Raw genomic sequence first — 13,323 nt, 5'->3', positions numbered from 1 at the left:
TGACAACAACATGGTAGCAACACAACATGACAACAACACAACATGACAACAACATGGTAGCAACACAACATGACAACAACATGGCAGCAACACAACATGACAACAACATGGCAGCAACACAACATGACAACAACATGGCAGCAACACAACATGACAACAACATGGTAGCAACACAACATGACAACAACATGGTAGCAATACAACATGACAACAACGTGGTAGCAACACAACATGACAACAACATGGTAGCAACACATGACAACAACATGGTAGCAATACAACATGACAACAACATGGTAGCAACACAACATGGTAGCAATACAAGATGGTAGCAACACAACATGGCAGCAATACAACATGGCAACAACATGGTAGCAACACATGACAACACAACATGGCAGCAATACAACATGGCAACAACATGGTAGCAGCACAAAACCAGGTAGAACTATTATTGGGCACAGACAACAGCACAAAGGGCAAGAAGGTAGAGACAACAATAGATCACACAAAGCAGCCACAACTGTCAGTAGAGACAACAATACATCACGCAACGCAGCCACAACTGTCAGTAAGGTAGAGACAACAATACATCACGCAAAGCAGCCACAACGGTCAGTAGAGACAACAATACATCACACAAAGCAGCCACAACTGTCAGTAGAGACAACAATACATCACGCAACGCAGCCACAACGGTCAGTAGAGACAACAATACATCACGCAACGCAGCCACAACGGTCAGTAGAGACAACAATACATCACGCAACGCAGCCACAACTGTCAGTAAGGTAGAGACAACAATACATCACACAAAGCAGCCACAACGATCAGTAAGGTAGAGACAACAATACATCACACAAAGCAGCCACAACGGTCAGTAGAGACAACAATACATCACGCAACGCAGCCACAACTGTCAGTAAGGTAGAGACAACAATACATCACGCAAAGCAGCCACAACGATCAGTAAGGTAGAGACAACAATACATCACGCAAAGCAGCCACAACGATCAGTAAGGTAGAGACAACAATACATCACACAACGCAGCCACAACGGTCAGTAGAGACAACAATACATCACACAAAGCAGCCACAACGATCAGTAAGGTAGAGACAACAATACATCACGCAAAGCAGCCACAACGATCAGTAAGGTAGAGACAACAATACATCACGCAAAGCAGCCACAACGATCAGTAAGGTAGAGACAACAATACATCACGCAAAGCAGCCACAACTGTCAGTAAGAGTGTCCGTGATTGAGTCTTTGATTGAAGAGATTGAGATAAAACTGCCCACTTTGATTGTTTGTTGCAGCTCGTTCCAGTCGCTACCTGCAGTGAACTGAAAAGAGGAGCGACCCAGGGATGTGTTTGCTTTGGGGACCTTTAACAGAATGTGACTGGCAGAACGACGTGTTGTATGTGGAGGATGAGGGCTGCAGTAGATATCTCAGATAGGGGGGAGTGAGGCCCATAGAGGGTGGCTGAATGAGGACACCACCCCACAAAGCTGTTGTGCATGTTTTCTGTGTGTGTGCACATGGGTGCGTATGTGTGTGTTTGTGTTCCCACCTTGGCTGAGGTCTCGAACCAGCCCACAAAGCCGTTGTCTTTACAGAACTGGTCCATCTTCACGCCGTTATTGGTCAGAACCTCCCGCCCCTGATCACATTTATTAGCCAATAGGACCGTGGCGATGCTCTGTCCAATAGAGAGGTAAAAGACAAGAAGGTGATGTATGAACAGGATGATTTAAATAGTCCTTTACCAACTGGTAGAACCAACTCACTGTCCTGCACCCACCTCTCTGTTGGTCAGCATGAGTTTAGAGTCCAGGTCCTCCTTCCACTTGGTGATGGCTTCGAAGGTAGTGGGCCGTGTCACGTCAAACACGATGAACGCCCCCATGGCCTCTCGGTAGTACACACGGGTCATGTTCCCAAACCGCTCCTGACCTACAGGGGAGACAGAGATATACTGTTATTGTAACTTTTGGGATTTGAACCATTTTCACCCACACGGTAACCAGAAATGTTCACCATTAGACGAAGAGGACATCCTTGTGATCAAAGGATGACATTATCTTCTATGTCTCAGGCAGGACTGCTCAGTAACATTATCTCTATGTCTCAGGACTGCTCAGTAACATTATCTTCTATGTCTCAGGACCGCTCAGTAACATTATGTTCTATGTCTCAGGACTGCTCAGTAACATTATCTTCTATGTCTCAGGACCGGTCAGTAACATTATCTTCTATGTCTCAGGACTGCTCAGTAACATTATCTTCTATGTCTCAGGCAGGACTGCTCAGTAACATTATCTCTATGTCTCAGGACTGCTCAGTAACATTATCTCTATGTCTCAGGACTGGTCAGTAACATTGTCTCTATGTCTCAGGACTGCTCAGTAACATTATCTCTATGTCTCAGGACTGCTCAGTAACATTATCTTCTATGTCTCAGGACTGCTCAGTAACATTGTCTCTATGTCTCAGACAGGACTGCTCAGTAACATTGTCTCTATGTCTCAGACAGGACTGCTCAGTAACATTGTCTCTATGTCTCAGACAGGACTGCTCAGTAACATTGTCTCTATGTCTCAGGCAGGACTGCTCAGTAACATTATATTCTATGTCTCAGGACCGCTCAGTAACATTATCTCTATGTCTCAGGCAGGACTGCTCAGTAACATTATCTCTATGTCTCAGGACTGCTCAGTAACATTATCTCTATGTCTCAGGCAGGACTGCTCAGTAACATTATCTCTATGTCTCAGGACTGCTCAGTAACATTATCTCTATGTCTCAGGACTGGTCAGTAACATTGTCTCTATGTCTCAGGCAGGACTGCTCAGTAACATTATCTCTATGTCTCAGGACTGCTCAGTAACATTATCTTCTATGTCTCAGGCAGGACTGCTCAGTAACATTATCTCTATGTCTCAGGACTGCTCAGTAACATTATCTTCTATGTCTCAGGCAGGACTGCTCAGTAACATTATCTCTATGTCTCAGGACTGCTCAGTAACATTATCTCTATGTCTCAGGCAGGACCGCTCAGTAACATTATCTCTATGTCTCAGGACTGCTCAGTAACATTATCTCTATGTCTCAGGACTGCTCAGTAACATTATCTCTATGTCTCAGGACTGGTCAGTAACATTGTCTCTATGTCTCAGGCAGGACTGCTCAGTAACATTATATTCTATGTCTCAGGACTGCTCAGTAACATTATCTTCTATGTCTCAGGACTGCTCAGTAACATTATCTTCTATGTCTCAGGACTGCTCAGTAACATTATCTTCTATGTATCAGGACTGCTCAGTAACATTATCTTCTATGTCTCAGGCAGGACTGCTCAGTAACATTATCTTCTATGTCTCAGACAGGACCGCTCAGTAACATTGTCTCTATGTCTCAGGACTGCTCAGTAACATTATCTTCTATGTCTCAGACAGGACTGCTCAGTAACATTATCTCTATGTCTCAGGCAGGACTGCTCAGTAACATTATATTCTATGTCTCAGGACTGCTCAGTAACATTGTCTCTATGTCTCAGGACTGCTCAGTAACATTATCTCTATGTCTCAGGACTGCTCAGTAACATTATCTCTATGTCTCAGACAGGACTGCTCAGTAACATTATCTTCTATGTCTCAGGACTGCTCAGTAACATTGTCTCTATGTCTCAGACAGGACTGCTCAGTAACATTGTCTCTATGTCTCAGACAGGACTGCTCAGTAACATTGTCTCTATGTCTCAGGCAGGACTGCTCAGTAACATTATCTTCTATGTCTCAGGACTGCTCAGTAACATTGTCTTCTATGTCTCAGGACTGCTCAGTAACATTATCTTCTATGTCTCAGGACTGCTCAGTAACATTATCTTCTATGTATCAGGACTGCTCAGTAACATTATCTTCTATGTCTCAGACAGGACTGCTCAGTAACATTATCTTCTATGTCTCAGGACTGCTCAGTAACATTATCTTCTATGTCTCAGGCAGGACTGCTCAGTAACATTATCTTCTATGTCTCAGACAGGACCGCTCAGTAACATTGTCTCTATGTCTCAGGACTGCTCAGTAACATTATCTTCTATGTCTCAGACAGGACTGCTCAGTAACATTATCTTCTATGTCTCATGACTGCTCAGTAACATTATCTTCTATGTCTCAGGACTGCTCAGTAACATTATCTTCTATGTCTCAGACAGGACTGCTCAGTAACATTATCTTCTATGTCTCAGACAGGACTGCTCAGTAACATTATCTTCTATGTCTCAGACAGGACTGCTCAGTAACATTATCTTCTATGTCTCAGACAGGACTGCTCAGTAACATTATCTTCTATGTCTCAGACAGGACTGCTCAGTAACATTATCTTCTATGTCTCAGGACTGCTCAGTAACATTATCTTCTATGTATCAGGACTGCTCAGTAACATTGTCTCTATGTCTCAGGCAGGACCGCTCAGTAACATTATCTTCTATGTCTCAGGACTGCTCAGTAACATTATCTTCTATGTCTCAGGACTGCTCAGTAACATTATCTTATATGTCTCAGGACTGCTCAGTAACATTATCTTCTATGTCTCAGGACTGCTCAGTAACATTATCTTCTATGTCTCAGGCAGGACTGCTCAGTAACATTATCTCTTTGTCTCAGGACTGCTCAGTAACATTATCTTCTATGTCTCAGGACTGCTCAGTAACATTATCTTCTATGTCTCAGGACCGCTCAGTAACATTATGTTCTATGTCTCAGGACCGCTCAGTAACATTATCTTCTATGTCTCAGGACTGCTCAGTAACATTATCTTCTATGTCTCAGGACTGCTCAGTAACATTATCTTCTATGTCTCAGACGGGACTGCTCAGTAACATTATCTTCTATGTCTCAGACAGGACTGCTCAGTAACATTGTCTTCTATGTCTCAGACAGGACTGCTCAGTAACATTATATTCTATGTCTCAGACAGGACTGCTCAGTAACATTGTCTTCTATGTCTCAGACAGGACTGCTCAGTAACATTATATTCTATGTCTCAGACAGGACTGCTCAGTAACATTGTCTTCTATGTCTCAGACAGGACTGCTCAGTAACATTATATTCTATGTCTCAGACAGGACTGCTCAGTAACATTATCTTCTATGTCTCAGGCAGGACTGCTCAGTAACATTATCTTCTATGTCTCAGACAGGACCGCTCAGTAACATTGTCTCTATGTCTCAGACAGGACTGCTCAGTAACATTATCTTCTATGTCTCAGGACTGCTCAGTAACATTATCTTCTATGTCTCAGGACTGCTCAGTAACATTGTCTCTATGTCTCAGGACTGCTCAGTAACATTATCTTCTATGTCTCATTACTGCTCAGTAACATTATCTTCTATGTCTCAGGACCGCTCAGTAACATTGTCTTCTATGTCTCAGGACCGCTCAGTAACATTATCTTCTATGTCTCAGGCAGGACCGCTCAGTAACATTATCTTCTATGTCTCAGGACTGCTCAGTAACATTATCTTCTATGTCTCAGGACTGCTCAGTAACATTATCTTCTATGTCTCAGGCAGGACTGCTCAGTAACATTATCTCTATGTCTCAGGACTGCTCAGTAACATTATCTTCTATGTATCAGGACTGCTCAGTAACATTATCTTCTATGTCTCAGACAGGACCGCTCAGTAACATTATCTTCTATGTCTCAGGACTGCTCAGTAACATTATCTTCTATGTATCAGGACTGCTCAGTAACATTGTCTTCTATGTCTCAGACAGGACTGCTCAGTAACATTATCTCTATGTCTCAGGACTGCTCAGTAACATTATCTCTATGTCTCAGGACTGCTCAGTAACATTATCTTCTATGTATCAGGACTGCTCAGTAACATTGTCTTCTATGTCTCAGACAGGACTGCTCAGTAACATTATCTTCTATGTCTCAGACAGGACTGCTCAGTAACATTATCTTCTATGTTTCAGACAGGACTGCTCAGTAACATTATATTCTATGTCTCAGGACTGCTCAGTAGCATTATCTTCTATGTATCAGGACTGCTCAGTAACATTATCTTCTATGTCTCAGACAGGACTGCTCAGTAACATTATCTTCTATGTCTCAGGACTGCTCAGTAACATTATCTTCTATGTCTCAGGCAGGACTGCTCAGTAACATTATCTTCTATGTCTCAGGACTGCTCAGTAACATTATGTTCTATGTCTCAGGACTGCTCAGTAACATTATCTTCTGTGTCTCAGGCAGGACCGCTCAGTAACATTATCTTCTATGTCTCAGGACTGCTCAGTAAACATTATCTTCTATGTCTCAGGACTGCTCAGTAACATTATGTTCTATGTCTCAGACAGGACCGCTCAGTAACATTGTCTTCTATGTCTCAGTACTGCTCAGTAACATTATCTTCTATGTCTCAGGCAGGACCGCTCAGTAACATTATCTTCTATGTCTCAGGACTGCTCAGTAACATTATATTCTATGTCTCAGGACTGCTCAGTAACATTATCTTCTATGTCTCAGGCAGGACCGCTCAGTAACATTATCTTCTATGTCTCAGGACTGCTCAGTAACATTATCTTCTATGTCTCAGGACTGCTCAGTAACATTGTCTCTATGTCTCAGGCAGGACTGCTCAGTAACATTATCTTCTATGTCTCAGGACTGCTCAGTAACATTGTCTTCTATGTCTCAGACAGGACTGCTCAGTAACATTATATTCTATGTCTCAGGACTGCTCAGTAACATTATCTTCTATGTCTCAGGACTGCTCAGTAACATTATCTTCTATGTCTCAGGACTGCTCAGTAACATTATCTTCTATGTCTCAGACAGGACTGCTCAGTAACATTATATTCTATGTCTCAGGACTGCTCAGTAACATTATCTTCTATGTCTCAGGACTGCTCAGTAACATTATCTTCTATGTCTCAGGACTGCTCAGTAACATTAACTTCTATGTCTCAGGACTGCTCAGTAACATTATCTTCTATGTCTCAGACAGGACTGCTCAGTAACATTATCTTCTATGTCTCAGACAGGACTGCTCAGTAACATTATCTTCTATGTCTCAGGCAGGACTGCTCAGTCTTGCTGGGGTTCCTTAGTGATGAGTGTAGCTACTACATTCGTGGCCAAAAGTTTTGAGAATGACACAAATATTAAGTCTGCTGCCCCAGTGTCTTTAGATATTTTTGTCAGATGTTACTATGGAATACTGAAGTATAATTACAAGCATTTCATAAGTGTCAAAGGATTTTATTGACAATTACATGAAGTTGATGCAAAGAGTCAATATTCGCAGTGTTGACCCTTCTTTTTCAAGACCTTAGTTATCACTTTTGCCTTATGGCAAGGTGCTCCATCATGCTGGAAAAGGCATTGTTCGTCACCAAACTGTTCCTGGATGGTTGGGAGGAGTTGCTCTCGGAGGATGTGTTGGTACCATTCTTAATTCATGGCTGTGTTTTTAGGCAAAATTGTGAGTGACCCCACCCCCTCTACTGAGAAGCAACCCCACACATGAATGGTCTCAGGATGCTTTACTGTTGGCATGACACAGGACTGATGGTAGTGCTCACCTTGTCTTCTCCAGACAAGCTTTTTTCCGGATGCCCCAAACAATCGGAAAGGGGATTCATCAGAGAAAATGACTTTACCCCAGTCCTCAGGCATCCAATCCTTGTACCTTTTGCAGAATATCAGTCTGTCCCTGATGTTTTTCCTGGAGAGAATTGGCTTCTTTGCTGCCCTTCATGACACCAGGCCATCCTCCAAAAGTCTTCGCCTCACTGTGTGTGCAGATGCACTCACACCTGCCTGCTGCCATTCCTGAGCAAGCTCTGTACTGGTGGTGACCCGATCCTGCAGCTGAATCAACTTTAGGAAACGGTCCTGAAGCTTGCTGGACTTTCTTGGGCGCCCTGAAGCCTTCTTCACAACAATTGAACCACTCTCCTTGAAGTTCTTGATGATCCGATAAATTGTTGATTTAGGTGCAATCTTACTGGCAGCAATAACCTTGCCTGTGAAGCCCTTTTTGTGCAAAGCAATGATGACGGCACGTGTTTCCTTGCAGGTAACCATTATTAACAGTGGAAGAACAATGATTCCAAGCACCACACTCCTTTTGAAGCCTCCAGTCTGTTATTCAAACTTAATCAGCATGACAGAGTGATCTCGAGCCTTGTCCTCGTCAACACTCACACCTGTGTTAACGAGAGAATCACTGGCATGATGTCAGCTGGTCCTCTTGTGGCAGAGCTGAAATGCAGTGGAAATGCTTTTTGGGGATTCAGTTCATTTGCATGGCAAAGAGGGACTTTGCAATTAATTACAATTCATCTGACCACTCTTCATAACATTCTGGAGTATATGCAAATTGCCATCATACAAACTGAGGCAGCAGACTTTGTGAAAATGTGTATTTGTGTCATTCTCAAAACTTTTGGCCATGACTGTACTCTTAAAACAGTCAGCTAGCTACAGCTGATTCCATTCTATTGTCTAGGGGACTAACAGCAAATCAGTGAAAAATGTGGTTATATTAGTGGCCATTCCAGAGACAGTTAACAGTCTCAACATTCCATCTTCAACAGACCCATTCCAGAGACAGTTAACAGTCTCCACATTCCATCTAGAACAGACCCATTCCAGAGACAGTTAACAGTCTCCACATTCCATCTTGAACAGACCCATTCCAGAGACTGTTAACAGTCTCCACATTCCATCTTCAACAGACCCATTCCAGAGACAGTTAACAGTCTCCACATTCCATCTAGAACAGACCCATTCCAGAGACAGTTAACAGTCTCCACATTCCATCTTCAACAGACCCATTCCAGAGACAGTTAACAGTCTCCACATTCCATCTAGAACAGACCCATTCCAGAGACAGTTAACAGTCTCCACATTCCATCTAGAATAGACCCATTCCAGAGACAGTTAACAGTCTCCACATTCCATCTTGAACAGACCCATTCCAGAGACAGTTAACAGTCTCCACATTCCATCTAGAACAGACCCATTCCAGAGACAGTTAACAGTCTCCACATTCCATCTAGAACAGACCCATTCCAGAGACAGTTAACAGTCTCCACATTCCATCTAGAACAGACCCATTCCAGAGACAGTTAACAGTCTCCACTTTCCATCTTGAACAGACCCATTCCAGAGACAGTTAACAGTCTCCACTTTCCATCTTGAACAGACCCATTCTAGAGTGAGTTAACAACAGTCTTCACATTCCCAGTCATTACATAGGCTAGGCCCAGTGAAGCAGCATATTCTGCAGGTCTGAGTCTGGTCTAGTCTGGTCTAGTGTAGTCTAGCCTGGTCTGGTGTAGTCTAGTATGGTCTAGTGTAGTCTAGCCTGGTCTGGTGTAGTCTAGTATGGTCTAGTGTAGTCTAGCCTGGTCTGGTGTAGTCTAGTCTGGTTTAGTGTAGTCTAGCCTGGTCTGGTGTAGTCTAGTATGGTCTAGTTTATTTTTATTAATTTCTTTATTTCACCTTTATTTAACCAGGTAGGCTAGTTGAGAACAAGTTCTCATTTACAACTGTGACCTGGCCAAGATAAAGCAAAGCAGTGCGACAGAAACAACACAGAGTTACACATGGAATAAACAAGCGTACAGTCAATAACACAATAGAAAAAATGTCTATATACAGTGTGTGCATGAGGAGGTAAGGCAATAAATAGGCCATGGTAGCAAAGAAATTACAATTTAGCAGATTAACACTGGAGTGACAGATGAGCAGATGATGATGAGCAGATGATGGTGTAGTGATACTGGTGTGCAAAAGAGCAGCAAAGTAAATAAAACCAATATGGGGATGAGGTAGGTAGATTGGGTGGGCTATTTACAGATGGACTATATACAGCTGCAGCGATCTGGTTAGCTGATCAGATAGCTGATGTTTAAAGTTATTGAGGGAAATGTAAGTCTCCAACTTCAGCGATTTTTGCAATTAGTTCCAGTCATTGGCAGCAGAGAACTGGAAGGAAAGCAATTTTGTAGATGACATCGCCGAGTCGAGGATCGGTAGGATAGTCAGTTTTACTAGGGTAAGTTTGGCGGTATGAGTGAAGGAGGCTTTGTTGTGAAATTGGAAGTTGATTCTAGATTTAATTTTGGATTGGAGATGTTTAATATGACTCTGGAAGGAGAGTTTACAGTCTAGCCAGACACCTATTTGTAGTTGTCCATATATTCTAGGTCAGAACCGTCCAGAGTAGTGATGCTAGTCGGGCGGACAGGAGCGGGCAGCGAATGGTTGAAAAGCATGCATTTGGTTTTGCTAGCGTTTAAGAGCAGTTGGAGGCCACGGAAGGAGTGTTGTATGGAATTGAAGCTTGTTTGTAGGTTAGTTAACACAGTGTCCAAAGAAGGGTCAGATGTATACAGAATGGTATAGTCTGTGTAGAGGTGGATCAGAGAATCACCAGTAGCAAGAGCGACATCATTGATGTATACAGAGAAAAGAGTCTTTTGAACCCTGTTGCACCCCCATAGAGACTGCCAGAGGTCCGGACAACAGGTCCTCTGAATTGACACACTGAACTCTGTCTGCGAAGTAGTTGGTGAACCAGGCGAGACAATCATTTTGAGAAACCAAGGCTGTTGAGTCTGCCAATAAGAATACGATGATTGACAGAGTCGAAAGCCTTGGCCAGGTCGATGAAGACGGCTGCACAGTATTGTATTTTATCAATTGCGGTTATGATATCGTTTAGTACCTTGAGCGTGGTTGAGGTGCACCCGTGACCGGCTCGGAAACCGGATTGCACAGCGGAGAAGTTACTGTGGGATTTGAAATAGTCAGTGATCTGTTTATTAACTTGGTTTTCAAAGACTTTAGACTTTAGACTTTAGTATGGTCTGGGCTAGTCTAGGCTGGTCTGGTGTAGTCTAGGCTGGTCTGGGCTAGTCTAGGCTGGTCTGGGCTAGTCTAGGCTGGTCTGGGCTAGTCTAGGCTGGTCTGGGCTAGTCTAGGCTGGTCTGGTGTAGTCTAGTCTGGTCTGGGCTAGTCTAGGCTGGTCTGGTGTAGTCTAGGCTGGTCTGGTGTAGTCTAGTATGGTCTGGGCTAGTCTAGGCTGGTCTGGTGTAGTCTAGTATGGTCTGGGCTAGTCTAGGCTGGTCTGGGCTAGTCTAGGCTGGTCTGGGCTAGTCTAGGCTGGTCTGGTGTAGTCTAGTGTGGTCTGGGCTAGTCTAGGCTGGTCTGGTGTAGTCTAGGCTGGTCTGGTGTAGTCTAGTATGGTCTGGGCTAGTCTAGGCTGGTCTGGTGTAGTCTAGTATGGTCTGGGCTAGTCTAGGCTGGTCTGGTGTAGTCTGGTGTAGTCTAGTGTGGTCTGGTGTAGTCTAGTATGGTCTGATGTAGTCTAGTATGGTCTGGGCTAGTCTAGGCTGGTCTGGTGTAGTCTAGGCTGGTCTGGTGTAGTCTTGTATGGTCTGGGCTAGTCTAGGCTGGTCTGGTGTAGTCTAGTATGGTCTGGGCTAGTCTAGGCTGGTCTGGTGTAGTCTTGTGTGGTCTGGGCTAGTCTAGGCTGGTCTGGTGTAGTCTTGTGTGGTCTGAGCTAGTCTAGGCTGGTCTGGTGTAGTCTTGTGTGGTCTGGGCTAGTCTAGGCTGGTCTGGTGTAGTCTTGTCTGGTCTGTCTGGTCTGTTCTGTCTAGTTTAGTCTAGTATGGTCTGGGCTAGTCTAGGCTGGTCTGGTGTAGTCTTGTCTGGTCTGTCTGGTTTGTCTAGTCGGGTCTGTCTAGTCTGGTCTAGTATGGTCTGTCTGGACTGTCTAGTCTGGTCTAGTATGGTCTGTCTGGTCTGTCTAGTCTGGTCTGTCTGGTCTGTTCTGTCTAGTTTAGTCTAGTATGGTCTGGCGTAGTCTAGTCTTGTCTAGTGTAGTCTAGTATGGTCTGGTGTAGTCTGGGCTAGTGTAGTCTAGTATGGTCTGGTGTAGTCTGGGCTAGTCTAGTCTGGTCTGGTGTAGTCTAGTCTGTTTTGGTGTAGTCTAGTGTGGTCTAGTATAGTCTAGTGTGGTCTAGTGTAGACTAGTCTGGTCTGATGTAGTCTAGTATGGTCTGGTGTAGTCTAGTGTGGTCTGGTGTAGTCTGGTGTAGTCTGGTGTAGTCTAGTGTGGTCTGGTGTAGTCTAGTGTGGTCTGGTGTAGTCTAGTGTGGGCTGGTGTAGTCTAGTGTGGTCCGGTGTAGTCTAGTGTGGTCTGGTGTAGTCTAGTGTGGTCTGGTGTAGTCTAGTGTGGTCCGGTGTAGTCTAGTGTGGTCTGGTGTAGTCTAGTGTGGTCTGGTGTAGTCTAGTGTGGTCTGGTGTAGTCTAGTGTGGTCTGGTGTAGTCTAGTATGGTCTGGTGTAGTCTGGTGTGGTCTGGTGTAGTCTAGTATGGTCTGGTGTAGTCTAGTATGGTCTGGTGTAGTCTAGTGTGGTCTGGTGTAGTCTAGTGTGGTCTGTCTGGTTTGGTGTAATCTAGTCAGATCTGTGTGGTCTGTCTATTGTAGTCTAGTCTGGTCTGGTGTTGTCTAGTATGGTCTGTCTAGTTTAGTCTAGTATGGTCTGGTGTAGTCTAGTGTGGTCTGGTGTAGTCTAGTATGGTCTGGTGTAGTCTAGTCTGGTCTGGTGTAGTCTAGTATGGTCTGGTGTAGTCTAGTATGGTCTGGTGTAGTCTAGTGTGGTCTGGTGTAGTCTGGTGTAGTCTGGTGTAGTCTAGTGTGGTCTGGTGTAGTCTAGTGTGGTCTGGTGTAGTCTAGTATGGTCTGGTGTAGTCTAGTCTGGTCTGGTGTAGTCTAGTATGGTCTGGTGTAGTCTAGTGTGGTCTGGTGTAGTCTGGTGTAGTCTAGTGTGGTCTGGTGTAGTCTAGTCTGGTCTGGTGTAGTCTAGTATGGTCTGGTGTAGTCTAGTGTGGTCTGGTGTAGTCTGGTGTAGTCTGGTGTAGTCTAGTGTGGTCTGGTGTAGTCTAGTGTGGTCTGGTGTAGTCTAGTATGGTCTGGTGTAGTCTAGTATGGTCTGGTGTAGTCTAGTGTGGTCTGGTGTAGTCTGGTGTAGTCTGGTGTAGTCTAGTGTGGTCTGGTGTAGTCTAGTGTGGTCTGGTGTAGTCTAGTATGGTCTGGTGTAGTCTAGTATGGTCTGGTGTAGTCTAGTGTGGTCTGGTGTAGTCTATTATGGTCTGGTGTAGTCTAGTATGGTCTTTCTGGTTTGGTGTAATCTAGTCAGATCTGTCTGGTCTGTCTATTGTAGTCTAGTATGGTCTGGTGTAGTCTAGTCTGGTCTGGTGTTGTCTAGTGTGGTCTGGTGTAGTCTAGT

The 13,323-nt window shown here is 44.2% G+C and overlaps 1 protein-coding gene across 1 annotated transcript in view; it reads right to left on the bottom strand.

Annotated features, from left to right (window-relative positions):
• The window catches only part of rab38b (RAB38b, member of RAS oncogene family), a 32,136-nt gene that overhangs the window by 12,903 nt on the left and 5,910 nt on the right, over positions 1–13,323 (bottom strand). The window contains exons 3-4 of the mRNA XM_029650231.2: positions 1,809–1,960; positions 1,578–1,706 (exon numbers count right to left, since the gene is read on the bottom strand). Of these exons, the coding sequence (XP_029506091.1) occupies positions 1,578–1,706; positions 1,809–1,960 (281 nt within the window). The remainder of the gene's footprint in view (positions 1–1,577; positions 1,707–1,808; positions 1,961–13,323) is intronic.

This window comes from Oncorhynchus nerka, linkage group LG10 (genome assembly GCF_034236695.1).
Source record: "Oncorhynchus nerka isolate Pitt River linkage group LG10, Oner_Uvic_2.0, whole genome shotgun sequence".
NCBI lineage: Eukaryota > Metazoa > Chordata > Actinopteri > Salmoniformes > Salmonidae > Oncorhynchus > Oncorhynchus nerka.
This window is presented reverse-complemented; position numbering and strand designations above follow the sequence as displayed.